Genomic DNA, 15,070 nt, shown 5'->3' with positions numbered 1-15,070 from the left:
GAAGACACACACATACATCAGAGCCTTGGCACTCACCTCACTGTGCTTGGTTTCCCCATATTTGCCATTGAGATTAGCCAAGTGGCAATTCTTGTACCACCAGGCACCACGATGCGCAAGAGCACAGTTGCTCAGAGCCACATCATTGTCTCTGTCCCACGTTGTGAATTTCCAGCCATTGTGGTAAGTCAGCGCATCCCCTCAAAAACAAGAGGAAACAGTAAGCACAGCAACTTGGGGGTAGTATTATTGCACTTTTGGAGGGATGGGATGCTTAGAGTAAGCATTTCCCAAAGTATAGTTCCAGGATGCTGAAAAGGAAGAGTGGTACAAGGAAAATGGCAGACAACATGGCTTAAGAATCAAGGGCATTTAAATCACTATAGGAGGGAATTGCCTGGAGTGCAGATGGCAAAGTCCATTATGTTATCATGCTGGGTATTAAGCCTGAGTGTACTGTCAAGGAATCTAAATTTCAATTCAGTTTAGGTCAGCTTTTCACAGACTCTTCCTTCCTCCACTTTCGAATGTTGTTTGCTTTGGCTGGGAATGCCCAGTTGCCATTACAGTATCTTCATAGGATAATCAGCTGGACCTGCCCTCCAGGAAAGTCTGAGGACAGTCTTACGGGTTTCTCCCTCACCCCTGCCTACTTTACCTCCTGATCCAGTGGAAGGCAAACTCATTTTTACATTCTTCTTTTTCAACAGAGACCCTCTGAACTCACTGTCCTCAGTCCCAGAAATACCAGTAAATACACTAATACCTCTGAAGAAACCTGGCTTTAATGCATCCCAGTCTAATCAACCCCTCATGCCACTAATGACACAAGCATCCCCAGTAATAAAGTTTATTTGTACTAAGTGAGAGAGGATCAGCATTTCTTACCAGCAGTGCCTCTGTAATTCCCTACAGACAGCTTGTATCTATCCCTGCTTGAGGCAACTTGGAAGAAATCATAGACAGCATAGGCAGACTCATTGGAAGTCCGCAAATCCACCCGGATCTCATATCGGATGGGTGTGGCACTGGTGAGACTGTGCAGCTTGTCAAGACCTAAAAGAAGCAGCCAAGGTTATTACTCCAAAGAAGGAAAACAAAGGTTAAAAATGCATTCACTTTGTGTTCCAGTATTTCTTTTTGGCCCATTTGATGTTAAATCAGTGGCTTGATCCTTCACAGCCATCTTCTCCCCCTCCTTGATCCTGAAATGGCATCATACTGAATCAAACAAGTCAGACTAAGGGAACATTTTCTGTCTCTGAAAAAAGATCTAGAATCCCTACCACTGTACTACCAAGGTTCTGGATTCTCCCATCCAAGCATAGCCAGGTGGTATGCCAGGAAAAAGACACAAAAATGATGGGCTGAGTGCATTATGTTTTTCATAAATATCCTATTCTTCACATTTGTCTAAATGCCAGTTCCTCCAAATCAAGGTGCTACAGCCTTATAACTCCTCTCTTGGCTCAAGCTCATGCAAACCCTAAACTGAGTTTTTGCCAGAGATTTGGAAAAGTTTGGCTCAACCAGAACTTGCTTCAAAACCCAGCAAATTCAATAAAAAATCTCCCATCAGTAATTTCAATGAGGCCTTTGCACTTCCATTCCAAAGCAAAGGCACTGACAGCTCCAGTGGCATTCCCAACCTAATTCTTCAGACCTCTAAGGTCTGGACACATCTAAATGCTGGACCACTTCTACAATGCCAGTCTCTGGCTGTTCATCCTTCAACAGTCAGTCACAGATACTGTACCAAGCCAAAATTCCCCCATAGGATCTCCAAAGCCTTCTACGTAATTCCTCCAACGCTTGTAGAAATCCAGGTCCCCTGTATTCCGCCTCTGAAAAACCTACAAAAAAAGTATTGCTGAGTAAGCAATGTGGGATAGCTAGGGGGTAGAAGGACCTGATTTGTTCTGCCTGTGGGATACCCCCAGCAGGTTGTTTTTATCTTCCTATTATCCATGTTTCAGATGTATTCTACAAAGCCCAGGTGTCAATGAATAATCAGAATTCAAGCTCACAGTAAGTTGTGATTTGATTGCTGATGCATGTGGGTTTGTTTCTGTTCCCTGACTGGATAAGCACACAAGCGTATCTACTGTGAATACCCGTGCATATAAATTTAAAATTAGCTTTCCACAAATGCTTTGCCTGGTACACCATGAATCACATTAACATGAGTATATTATGAGCACAAACTTGATAGATGGGTAAAAATAACTAAATTTAATAGGGAGTACATACACAATGGGACCAGAATTTGTTTTAATATAGGAATGAATCTGCATGAAAAACTGTTTTCATCTATGGCTAAAAACAAAAACAAAAAGGGCAACTTCCTTTGGTAGAGAAGGGAGACACATCTCAAAAAAAAATCTTCTGGAGTGTTACAATTCCCACCTCTGTGTACAACATCCCCTGGCCATAGCTTCTTTGCTGTGAGCACAGTCCATTATGAAATGGATTTAAGAGTCTTTGTTCACTTCACACAAGCCTCTCTGACATTGCCAGGTGGTAATTATATTAATTAGTTGCCAATATAGGCCTGAACAGAGTGAGAGCCCAAGCACTGAATGACTTTGTACCTGTCATACCTTTGAGATGTCTTGTCCCCAACACCACCAGAATTGGGAATAATATTGGGTACAGAGAAAAGTGACAATTTTCACCTGATCTAGCCACAGAAACTAGCCTACAGCCATTAGAGGTGCACCAATACATCAGTCCGATATCAGATTGGCACCAATATAAAGAAAATTGATTGTATTGGAAAACGGCTTAATATGGCCAATAATTTGGCTAATAAATGCCCATGTATGTGTGCAGCCTCCTTAAAAAATGGCTATCAGTATTGACCCCCAAAATCTCTATCAGTGCACCCATACGCAATGCATAGGGAGAGCATGGGGGGCATGTGCCTCCCTGAGAATGCCCGCCACCAAAGCCACTGCCATCTTCTGCGGGAGATAGCCACGTGCCACCCGCCCTCCCCACTACAAATATGGCCAGTGGCATCTGTAGGCAGTCCCAGCTCACCGCTTGCCAACCTGCCCCCCTGCCACCAACACGGTCACCAGCGTTTGTGGGTGGTACCCACTCGCCACCTGCCACCCCACTGCCAACACCGCCACCAGCATCTGCGGGTGTTCACCGCTGCCACCTACAAATGGTGACCCCCCCAGTCTTGGGAGGCACCAGTTGTTCATGGGTGCACCCCTAATAGCCATGACCAAACACAGCTGCAGACCACTTCAAAAAAATGACCAATTGCACAAAAATCTGAACCCTCAGTGAATGAGGGGTCAAATGCACATGTTTCAAAACATAGTATCTTCTATAACTTCCATCTGCACTGCCTTCCAGCCTTGAGCTATTTTCAGGATGGAAGTGGGAAAAGGGAGCAGAGGAAGTTTGATCTGGAGTTTTTTCAACCCGTTGGAGGGTGGGGCAGGTGTATGGGAGCCCCTCCCCCACCCCCTCCAATTCACCCACTCCACTCTCCAGTGCTAGGTGGGAAAATGGAAGAAGGAGCTCCCTCTCCTCCCTTCCCCCCTCCCATTCTGAAACAAGGACAGGCTGAGAGAGAGGAGGGGCCATTGCTAGGGGAAACTGGCTGCAGGCTCCCAGCCAGCAGCTAGATTCCCCTCCCCACCTGGAACCAACAGTGAACTTCTTGGTTTGGGGGTGGTTATAACTCAGAATACTTCTTGCAAAGTATTCTCAGTTACACTAGGAACCTGCACTTCTGTCTGCACCCACTAGACATTCTCATTGGCAATCTAAGCAGGGAAGCCATGGTGTGAGACAGCTTATAAATCAGCTTTCCTCCTTGCTTCTGATAGGTGGTACTCCCAAGGCACGGATAGAGGTATAAAGGAAAAGCAGGGCAAGAGGGGTTATTTTCAGTGACACTTCCCAGGCCACATTTGTGCTTCAGATAAACAGATGGACTTCAGATCCCCCAGGATGCAAGTCCAAGAGTATCAACCAGCACTGGACTTATGAAAGTAAACAGATCCACAGCATCACTCACAATCCATCCGCCTCCATCCGTGGTCATGTCGCAGTACACCTCCATGGGCCTGCTAGCATCACCATTCAGGTAGATGGTATACATGCCACTGGTAGCATTCCCATTTTGTTGCATCTGGCTGCAGTCTGCAGGGTAGGGGTAGAGGAAGCCAACTGTGGGAACAAGGTAGGGAAAAACTGACATCAGCATATCTGATACAGATGGGAAGGAAGCATTCCCAAGCAAGCCCCCTGGAAAGTGTGTGGTCTGAACAGAGGCACAGGACCAATGACAGTCATTAGGCTCACAGGACCATATACAACCCCCATGTCACATGTGTGTCTACAGACATCTGTCTGCTCTTGGACTATTGCTTGATGCCATGGATGCTGCCATATTGTAGCAAGGACTGTCTTCTTCCACTGAGGACTTGTCTACATTACAGAAGAGTCACCACAATAACTACCCCAACATAGGCATAGCAGCAGAGCCCCCTAGTGAAGAGAGTGTATGCCAACAATACAGGGTTTTCTTCCACCATAAGTTCACCCCTTCCAAATTATCTTAGCCCTCTTCTGTTCACAAAGCTGCATGACAAAGGGGGGCATTAGTGGTATAGCTATGTCAGTTAAAAGTATAATCTTTTCACCCTCCAGCTGACAAAGGTAAGCCAGCAAAAATTTCAAGCATAGACGAGCCCTTATAAAGCTGTATAACAGCTTTATCTGATGCCTACCCACTCATGAATGGTGCCATGAAAGGCTGGAGGAGGCAACCTTGTCCTTGAGGAGTTCTCGAGCTATGTGGGAGACATCTCTGGACACTGGAACTTTGGGTGCATGTAAAGGTAGGAGTAATAGCCATAGATGGAAAGGGCACTTGCAGTCCCCATCTCCACTTTTTACCACCTGTCTATGATGGACAACATTTTTGTGGGTTTGTCTGACCAGATACCACACTGTCATCAGCTGTACATCTCCTGGAATGTATAAGTAATTAGGCATCTGAGTTTATCCTAACACTAATGACAAGGCAAATTCATGGGATTTCCTTCCTCAGGCAGGGGTTGGACAAGATGGCCTCTCAAAGTCCCTTCCAGCCCTCCAACATACAGCTGGTTCCAGGAATGCAAGATCAGGCCGGCATATGGCCACAGCTGGTACACAGCTGGCACTGGCCAGATCAGGTGTGCAGGATCACACCCATGGACCAACCCCATACATGATCTTGGGGGCCAGAAGGTTGGGCATCACTGCTCTAGGCCTATGTAGAATGAAAACAGCAGCACTTACCCTTGCCTGTAAAATGTCACAAATGAAAAAAGTGCCACACAGCAATATTACTGAAATACCCAGTGCCAAGCCTTACCTGTCGAGAAAGAATTGCTTGCTTTCCTGCTCTGGCGGTCTCCCTTGAAAGCCAGCACATAAACTGTGTATCTCACCCCTTTTCCCAGTCCTTCCAACATGAACCTTTGGTCGTAAGGACCCAACTGTACTTCCTGACAAACAAAGAACAGACAGGACAGCTCCACATGCTGCTTGAGCTCTCTCAGGCCATGTTGCTTCCCTGCTTTCCAGGCACTTATAACTTCTCTTTTAGAAGTAAGCCTGATACAGGCAAAAAAATACTGGTCAGAAGTAGGACATTATCACAGGACTGTCCACATATCTGCAGGCAGACCAGCAGTTCCCTCTCTCTCTGGAAGAAGAATTTGAAGAAATGCTGAGCTTGCCCAGTATAAACCTTAGTACTACTCTAGGGACAGCAGGGAATAGGCTTCATGTACTTACCTGAATGAGATACCCCATGATCAAACTGCACTTGGCCACACAGAATGATATAAGAAATGAAAGCCTGGAAGCACACCACTGTCCCCAATTTGAATGGGAATGTTCCAGCTGTATAAAAGAAGCATCTCCCCACACTTTACCCCCCCAGGGCAATTGCAATGGTATATGCCATTCAGTGAGACACCAGCAGGAGTAGTTAAGATGGAATATCCAATTCCTAATGACCCCTCTTCCCCTAGTTAAATTCTGTGCACATGCACGTGCACATGATTTCACTAATGGGAACTGACTGACTAAGCTCACTTGCCAATTTGTGCTTTGAACTGGGGAAGTTTGTAACATGCAGGATTAAAAAGTTCCCACAACCTTGCTGGTGCCATCTACACTCTGATAGGTCAGAGTGTAGCCATCGATTTGTGCAGTTGGTGGTGTCCAGTTCACTATGCTAGTAGATTGTGTAACATTCGACACACGGAGGTTCTTTGGAGGGTCAATTTCTATATGCAAACAAAAAAAGAATAAAAAACATGCCTTTATTATGCAAGTACCTTCAAGGAGAAGCAGTGCATAGAGTGAACTTTCAGCACAGACCCTAGGGGTAAGGAAACTCTTAAATCTGGGTATTGTTTACATGGTGCAAGCAACCTATGGAATGTATATCCATGGTTAACAGAGAAGAATGTGTGAAGTACAGTAAAAGAGTGAAGGGGGTTCAGAACTGGGATATTAAAGTTTGATACAGATCAGGTTTTAGATGTACTGGCAGCAGAGTTGCAACTGGAAAAGCACAAAGTATTGCCCATCAAAGAAATGATAGATTAGCTTAGCAATAAACAGTGCCTTAGAGTGAGCACAGAGCACTAAGTTACACCGGCAGAGCTGCCAGGGCTAGAATGTTACAGTGTCCTGGTGGCCTGAATCTGGATGTCACAACAAAACTGTGTTTGAGAGGTGTACAATGCATTTGCCTTCCCCCTGTGCCCACGTCAAGCTGATCTTCCGGTAGGGCTGCCAGTCCACACTTGCAGAACCACTGAAGATCTTCAGTATAAACCCTTCCCTCCTCCCTTTTGAAGAACAAGCCACACTGAAAACAAGTGTGCACTTCTGCCTGCTAAAGATAGAAGTGTCAAGGGAACTAGATGGAAGGATACAAATTAAGCTGGTTCTTCTCTTTCTTCAGAAGTAAACACCACAAAGTACTTGGGGTTCTGTTCTCCTGCCATGAAACATAGCAGGTTTTACATTTACCCACAGAACTCTCTACCAACAAATCTCTAGGTATGAGAGCATGCATGGGCAGATCTAGGATTTTGAAAAGGAGCATGCACATTGTAAGGTGCATCACCACACATTTTTCTCCAGGTAAAAAGAAACTAGAGGCTTTACTAATATGCTAGGGCCTAGAGCTGTATTATTCATCTTAAGATTGATGCAAATAAAAATGTAACTTTCTTGGAAAGAGTTAAAAACAGTCTGTTGGACTATGACATAGGAGCTACATTACCAGAAGCAGCAAAATTGTAGAATAAAAACTAACTTAGTGGAACACCTCAAGACCATTAAAAAGGAGAAAGGATCATTAACACCTGTGGGATGAAGAATTTAGAAGAAATCAGGTAGATTTTAATAAGCCATGAAGTCAATTGACTCCCTCACTGTTGCCTGAATGAAAGTCCTGCTGCCACTGCCAGGAAGTTGGTTTTAAACTTGGGTGGAGCAGAAATCAAAGGGGAGTGCAAGTGCACCTGTCCTCCTAGATCTGCCCCTGGGAGCATGGGTCCCTTCAAACGTATTAAAATTAAACATTTTTCTATACACTTGTTCACCTTAGCAATATACAAGTGCAAAGTAATCCACATCTCTGTTGTTCTGGTCTTTTTTGTAGGGTGGATGTGACTGAAACCAAGTGAGGAGATTGCCTCTTGCAGGGACAACACAGGCCCACCTACACATACAAGATTTGCTGTATCTTTGTTTTCTAAACATGATATATGAAATTAAACATGAAGACAAGGGCAGCTTTATTTTTAACCCATAGCACTTCATGGCAATCATGAATCATAGAAAGTTAGGGCTGGAAGGGACCTTAGGAGGTCATCTAGTCAAAGCAGGTACATCCCCAACTGGATCGTCCCAACCAGAGCTTTGTCTAGCCAGGTTCTGAAAACCTCCAAGGATGGAGTTTCCACAACCTCTCTGGGTAATGTGTTCCAGTGTTTTATTACCCCCCTAATGAGAAAATTCTTCCTAATATCTAACCTAAACTTCCCTTGCTGCAACTTGAGACTTGTTTCTTGTTCTGTCATCTGCCATCACTGAGAACAGTCTAGCTCCATCCTCTTCTGAACCCCACTTAGGGTAGTTGAAGGCTGCTATTAAATCACCTCTCAGTCTCCTCTTCTCTAGACTAAATATGACCAGTTCCCTCAGTCTTTCCTCATAAGTCATGTTCCTCAGGCATCAGAATTGCCTGGCATTATTCTCTACTGGGCATACAGATGTGGTATCATTAGAGCACAACAATTTATGAGGTTTGCTCCCTGGAAAGATGCTTTCCTAGTTTCTGACCAGAAATTTTGAAAGAACAGAAGTGAAAGCAGCCTTTGCAGACTCTATTTGCAGGTGCTTTGGAAACATGTAGTTAATCTCACAAAGATCTCCACCCAAGTTGTCTCACTTCCTCTATTTCTTCTTATTTCAACCTGAGCTATTTCATAGGAAGGGCTGGTATTTATGGAAGAGTGCTATCTAGCAACACAGGCAACTATGCACTTAGGACACAGCACCTCCTAATTTCAGTTCCGTGTTCTTCCAGAGCAGTTTCAATTCCCTGCTCTGACAGAGTTCCTGTGTGAGGTTTGCTATATCACCTAGCTTCTCTGTGCCTTGGTTCCCCCCAAAATCAGACAGGTGTTCTGAGTACAAGCACAATAGAGACTGAGGTCCTCAGAGACTATTGTCATAGGGTGCCATGTAAGGAGGTAGGTAGAATTAGTACAGCAGTAGTAGCCTGCACCCAGAGTTAAGAGCCAGTAGCACCTGAATTCTGTGTGTGTAAGGTTTTTCTTTTATAAAGTAGATAAGTAAACCTACATAGGTTAAGACACCTTTAAAAGGAGAAACAGACAGGAGCAGGGACATTAGATTATACCTAGAAAGCCATTATTAATTATAAGACACCAGATATTCATTTTAAGTAAAATATCTAACCTTGGGAATTCAGTGAATAAGGAGAGGCCCAACATCCTATTACATATAAATGCAGAAATCCTGCCAGATTAGAACAGTGGAAGTTTATTCCCCCTCCCCATCTTGGGCAGCAGAGGGAGATCAAAATATTGGATTCACAGGATGGAGAGCGAAACTAGCAGTGTTGTACCCCCATGATGCTACAGCTAGCATCTGTAGCTTGGAATGCACAGCAAAATGTCCATTATCTTAGGAGACTCTTACAACTTGGATGCCAACAGAATTGCCTCTGGTCTAAACACTTCCATTATTGGATCTCCACTACATGTCTCCTATTTTAATGATAGGAAAGGATAAGGAAAATCACAGGGTATAAGTTGACTTGAATAAGATTTTCACAGTATTAATAGAGCCAGTTGAAAAATGTCTTGCTATTTCCTTAACATTGAAATGTTTCTCAGGAAGTGTGAATTTTAATATAAAGTTTTATCTAGAAAAAAAATTAAATATTTTAATTTTCACCTTGAAATGACTGCACTTGGGAAAGCTTGTGGTTTTTAAATCTAACTTGGAACAAAATATTCAGATCATCCCAGAACAGACATGAATTTCCTTTCAAAGGATATTTCAGGGATTCTCGTTATAATTTGCAGGGGAAAATCAAAATTTGAAATGCTGGAATTCCCTGCATAAAAATTCTATATGCTTATTATAGCTAAGTGTCACCTGAGACCCTCTGTCTCAGAGCTTAGCCCATCTAACTTTGCTCTTGATAGTTCTCCAAATGCTGGAGAGCATTTTGACTCTAAGGCATATGTCTAGGCTCAGGGCTGCTTTGCTTTCCAACTACTCTTATTTGTATTAGGACTCAGGGATCATACAAGATGGGATCACTGAAGTGCAGAATGTTCTCCAGCATCCCAATGTGTCTTTAGGTTGGATGCCTGAGTAAGGCAGCTGAAGTTTGGTTTCCACTTCTCTAGAAGCATGAAGTCCCCTTATGTTGGATGATTACTTCCTCTGATGAAATAAAAGGGGCCTAAGTTCCTGGTTGTGCTGTACCTTGTACATTCATTAACACCACTGCAAAGGTGTTAAATTCTACTGGGTCAAAAAAGCAACAGAGCAATCTACAGGCCATTAGAGAGCTAATGCATTATCACTTAGATCTGTTCCATCTTCCATGCTTAGCAGTCCATAATTACTCAGTAATTATGGCCGCTAGACTTCCATTTGCCATATATTAATTGGCAAAGTTACTGCCACACAGGAATACAAAAATAAATAAATAATATTGAAATATGAAATAATGAAAGAATAAAAGTATTTTCATATTGCTTCCCTCCTGCCCCAGGATACCTGTCAATGCTTTAGTGTTTGCCTTCTTGCTTTGCTGAGCTCCCTTCTCAGCCCAGATGTAGATGACGTACTCCATGCCTGGCCTCAGTCCAGTCAGAGTGGTGACACTCTTGTCCTTCCCCACTGCCATCTCTTTTGCATCCCCAACAGGTAAGGTGTACCTCACCATGTACCTGTCTATGGGAGCCTGGACTCCCTGCCAAGAGATGGTGGCTGTGTCCTCTGTCACTCGGTCAGTCACCAGATTAATTGGGCTGTCGATTTCTATGAAGAAAAGTGCAGATTACTGGAATATTATGAACATACTCAGAAGCATCTTGTTGAAGCTTTGGTTACTACTACTTATTTTCATACTCTCAAGAGATGAGGAACCATATATGGATTAACCTACTTTTATGTTCTAGTATCCATGTCTCAGTGTCTAAATACTCATCTAGCTACTGACATTTCAAGATGTGAATAACTGGCTGGATGAAGGTCATGGCTGAGGAGCACTGGCAGACTTGGCCATAGTAGGGTAAGAAATGTTGCAGGTAGAATGGAAAAGCTGAATTCTCTAGAAGGGCCAGGACTGTTTTTGTTTTTTTGGGGTAAGGCTCAACTCAAATCTGAGCTGTGTAAGGACTAAGGACTGCAATAGCAGAGGAGCTGCAAGTCAGAAGTAAGATTCATTAGTAGATCTGTCAGGGAAAGGGGTAGGACTGCTGTAACAGGAGGTGCTACTAGCAGGGGCTAAGACATGATACGTTGACAGATGTGGGGAGACAGCAAGCACAGCATTTACGCAGGGAAGCTCTTATTCATGGCAACTCATTTACCCGCCACAAAAGCATCTGTTTCTGAGAGACATAAGTTACTTAAAGGATGGATGTTTCTCCCAAACAAAACTATGCTGCAACAACTCTTATGTAATATACTCTGACTTTCAAGTGAAGGGAAAGACACATTCACAGCTAATGCACCATATTGCAATAGCAGTATTACATCTGCTACTATAGTATCAGGTCTGAAAAATTCCCCTGGGTTACCTGTCACAGCTCTAGTGTCTGCCTTCTTGCTCTGCTGGGTTCCCTTCTCAGCCCAGATGTAGATGATGTACTCCACACCTGGCTTCAGGCCTGTAAGGGTGGTGATGCTCCTGTCCTTCTCCACTGCCATCTCTCTGGTGTCTCCATCAGGAGAGGTATAGCTCACCATGTATCTGTCTGTGGGAGCCTGGACCTGCTTCCATGAGATGGTAGCTGTGTCCTCTGTCACTTGATCAGTCACCAGATTAGTTGGGCCATCAATTTCTGTGAAGGGAAGTACAGATTATGAAGATTCCCAAGCACCCCCTTGAAGGTTTTGGTTTCTATGCCTTATTTCCATACTCTTAGTCAATTAGCCTTCTTATAGATGATGAAACTTCTCAGTGATGAAACAGCAGTAGCCAGAATGCTGTTTAAGGGCTGTAATAGTGGTCTGGATGAAGGAGAAATCTGAGGAGCCCTCACAAAGTGTTCTTGGAGCAGAGGCCTTAGCCATGGAAAAAAGAGATGCTGCAAATGAAGGGGAAAGTTTGAATTTCTTGAAAGGCCAAGACTATTTTTTTTCTGTGTGAGATAGGGGTTTCAACTCAAATCTTAGCTGTGTAAGGACTATGGAGCAGAAGAGCAGAGGTGTTGCAGTTCAGAGATGAGATCCATTAGTAGATCTGTGAGCGAAAGGGACAGGATTGCAATAACAGGAGGTGTCAGTAGCAACAGTAAAACACATTGACAGATGTGTGAGGGAAGGCATGCACAGAATTTATTGATGCTACATTTTACTTGTGGTAATTCATTTACCTCATAAAAAGCAACTGTTTCTGAGGGTCTCGAAACACCTACATGTTCTTCAAAACATGGCTCTATGGCAACAGGTCCTATGTGATATTCTCGACATTGCAAGCTAGAAGGAGGTTGGTCACATTCTCAGCCAAAGCACCATGCGGCCTCCCTACAGTTGTAGCACTATGTCCCCAAATTCCCCGCAAGTTACCTGTCAGTGCTTCAGTGCTTGCCCTCTTGCTCTGTTGAGTTCCCTTCTCAGCCCAGATATAGATGATATACTCCATGCCTGGCCTCAGTCCCATCAGGGTGATGCTCCTATCCTTCCCCACTGCCATCTCTCTGGTGTCCCCATCAAGAGAAGTGTAGTTCACCATATATCTGTCTATGGGCGCCTGTACACCTGTCCAGGAGATGGTGGCTGTGTCCTCTGTCACTTGATCAGTCACCAGATTAGTTGGGCTGTCAATTTCTGTGAAACAAAAAAATGCAAACATTAAAACGTTATGAAGATTCCCAAGTGTCACAGGGCACTAAGGTGCCTGCTTCTATAAGAGCAGAAACTGTTGGGGAAGAGGGTCCTAAGAGCCAGACAGAATCCCACAGGTACAGGTTACTGTGGCAACGGGCCAATGAGTAAATTAGCCTGCACCTGCACTCAGTCAGCTCACTGGGAGAGGCAGGGCCCTGGGCAAATATAAAACCCAGGGCTGGGAGTAGGAAGGGGGTTCTCTGTCAGCAGCTGAGGGGGAAGGAGCTCTCGGAGAAGAAGCTCACAAGAGAGGCTTGGCTGCTTCTTCTACCTCGGGTAGGATTAAGGCGCTCCAGGAGCTCACCCGAGACTCTGGCTTACAAGGCACTTAGTGCTGGGAGAAGCTGGATGTTTTAAAGGAACAGAGCACACCCAGAACTGCTTATATTAGGTTATAGCCCATGGGCTCAGATTTTAGTTGCCATTTGACGGGTGGATTGGGCTGAGGTTGTTAGGGAAGGAGGAAGCCTCATTGGGGTCCCACAACAGTGTGGGGACCCCAGCGCCAGAGAAGGGTGCAGTGATCAGAAGGTGAGACGACTCCAGCACCAGTATGGGGCACAGAGGCAGGGCCGCGGAGAGCCCAGCGCTAGTGTGGGGTGCGGAGACAGGGCTGTGGAGAGCCCAGCACCAGTGTGGAGCACGAAGACGGGGTCATGGAGAGCCCAGCGAGGACAAGGGGGTGAGTTACAGCAAGGCCCAGGAGAAACAACATCAATACCATCTACAAGGCTTGGGGCATGCTATAGGGGCAGTTTGGAGCCACACATCTAGTCCATAAAGCTGAGGGTGTCCCGTAAATCATCCATTTTGAAGCGGGATGCCAGGGGGTCTAAGAACCCACAGGGTTCAGAGGGGTCCACCAAGACCGAGTCCAGGCAATAAGATCAAGGGCAGCCTCCCTATATTAAAAGTACCACCAAGACGTAGTGGGCAAGAAAGACGGTGCCTGTTGGGCAAGATTGGCATGGTCAAGGAGCCCTAGGGGTATCATGACCATCCCTGGGGACCCCATTCTGTGACACCAAGCATCTCCATAAAGCTTCTAGTCTCAACACTTTATTTTTCCTATTCCTAGGAGGTGAAAGACCATATATTTGTTGACCTACTTGTACATTTCTGTCTCAGTGCCTAAACATGAATTTTACTACTGGTATTTCAGGACAGGAATAATAGGACAGATGAAAGACAGGGCTGAGGAGCACTGGCAGAACTGCCCTGGCTAGAAGCATCAGTGGTGGAACAGCAAGGGATGCTCCTGGTAAAATAGTAAGACCAGCAATGGATTTTTTTTCTGGATTAGTGGTTTCAACTCAAAATCTAAGCTGTGTAAGAACTAAGGGCCAGAATAGTAGAAATGCTGTAGTTCATGAAAGGAATCCATTAGTAGATCTGTCAGAGAAAGTGGCTGTACTGATATAACAGGTGGTGCAACCAGCTACAATTAAAATATGTTAATAGATTTGTAAGTAACAGCACTTACAGCATTTATTCATACTGTATCTTATGCATGCCAGTTCATTCACCCTCTCACAACAGCAGCTGTTTCTCGGAGCCTTAAGGTGCCTAAGGGGCATACATTTCTTCAAAACAAGACTGTATTGCAATAAGTCGTATATGACACTCTATGCAACAACTTGGTCATGGGAAGGGAAGACAAATACATAGCTAATGCACCACATGGAATCAATAATGCTCCACATGGAACTACCAATGCTCCATTTACTACTGTGGTATCATGTCCCAGAGATTCCCCCAAGTTACCTGTCACAGCTCTAGTGTCTGCCCTCTTGCTCTGCTGGGTTCCTTTCTCAGCCCAGATGTAAATAATATACTCCACACCTGGCCTCAGTCCAGTCAGAGTGGTGATGCTCTTGTCCTTCCCCACTGCCATCTCCCTTTTGTCTCCATCAGGAGAGGTGTAGCTCACCATGTATCTGTCTATGGGAGCCTGTACCTGCTTCCAAGAGATGGTGGCTGTGTCCTCTGTCACTTGATCAGTCACCAGGTTAGTTGGGCTGTCAATTTCTGTGACCGAAAGCAGATTATTAGAATATTACGAAGATTCCCAAGTAATTCCTTGAAGCTTTTAGTCTGTACACCTTATTTTCATGCTCCTTGGCTATGAAGCATCATATATGGGTTGATCTACTTTTATGTTCATGTCTCAGTGGCTAAACACCACTTCTCCTGCTGATTTCTATAAGCAAAAGCTTTGATTATGACAAATATGATTGACTGATGCTGAAGTTACTGCCATTCAGCAACTCTTTTTCCATGTTCAAAACTTTTCTATGAGGCAGGGTGAGGTGGAGACGAAAATAGTCCTGCTTCTTTGCAAGTCCCATCATCCTAGCCTTGCTGAGTA

At 44.5% G+C, this 15,070-nt stretch overlaps 1 protein-coding gene across 1 annotated transcript in view; it reads right to left on the bottom strand.

Moving 5' to 3' along the window:
- The window catches only part of TNN (tenascin N), a 50,685-nt gene that overhangs the window by 4,238 nt on the left and 31,377 nt on the right, over nt 1-15,070 (bottom strand). Inside the window, exons 10-19 of the mRNA XM_090047803.1 lie at nt 14,467-14,730; nt 12,382-12,642; nt 11,391-11,654; nt 10,363-10,626; nt 6,178-6,308; nt 5,387-5,519; nt 4,040-4,191; nt 1,757-1,853; nt 889-1,056; nt 37-200 (exon numbers count right to left, since the gene is read on the bottom strand). Of these exons, the coding sequence (XP_089903929.1) occupies nt 37-200; nt 889-1,056; nt 1,757-1,853; nt 4,040-4,191; nt 5,387-5,519; nt 6,178-6,308; nt 10,363-10,626; nt 11,391-11,654; nt 12,382-12,642; nt 14,467-14,730 (1,898 nt within the window). The remainder of the gene's footprint in view (nt 1-36; nt 201-888; nt 1,057-1,756; nt 1,854-4,039; nt 4,192-5,386; nt 5,520-6,177; nt 6,309-10,362; nt 10,627-11,390; nt 11,655-12,381; nt 12,643-14,466; nt 14,731-15,070) is intronic.

This window comes from Crocodylus siamensis, chromosome 5 (genome assembly GCF_052110815.1).
Source record: "Crocodylus siamensis isolate JL-2025a chromosome 5, ASM5211081v1, whole genome shotgun sequence".
NCBI lineage: Eukaryota > Metazoa > Chordata > Crocodylia > Crocodylidae > Crocodylus > Crocodylus siamensis.
This window is presented reverse-complemented; position numbering and strand designations above follow the sequence as displayed.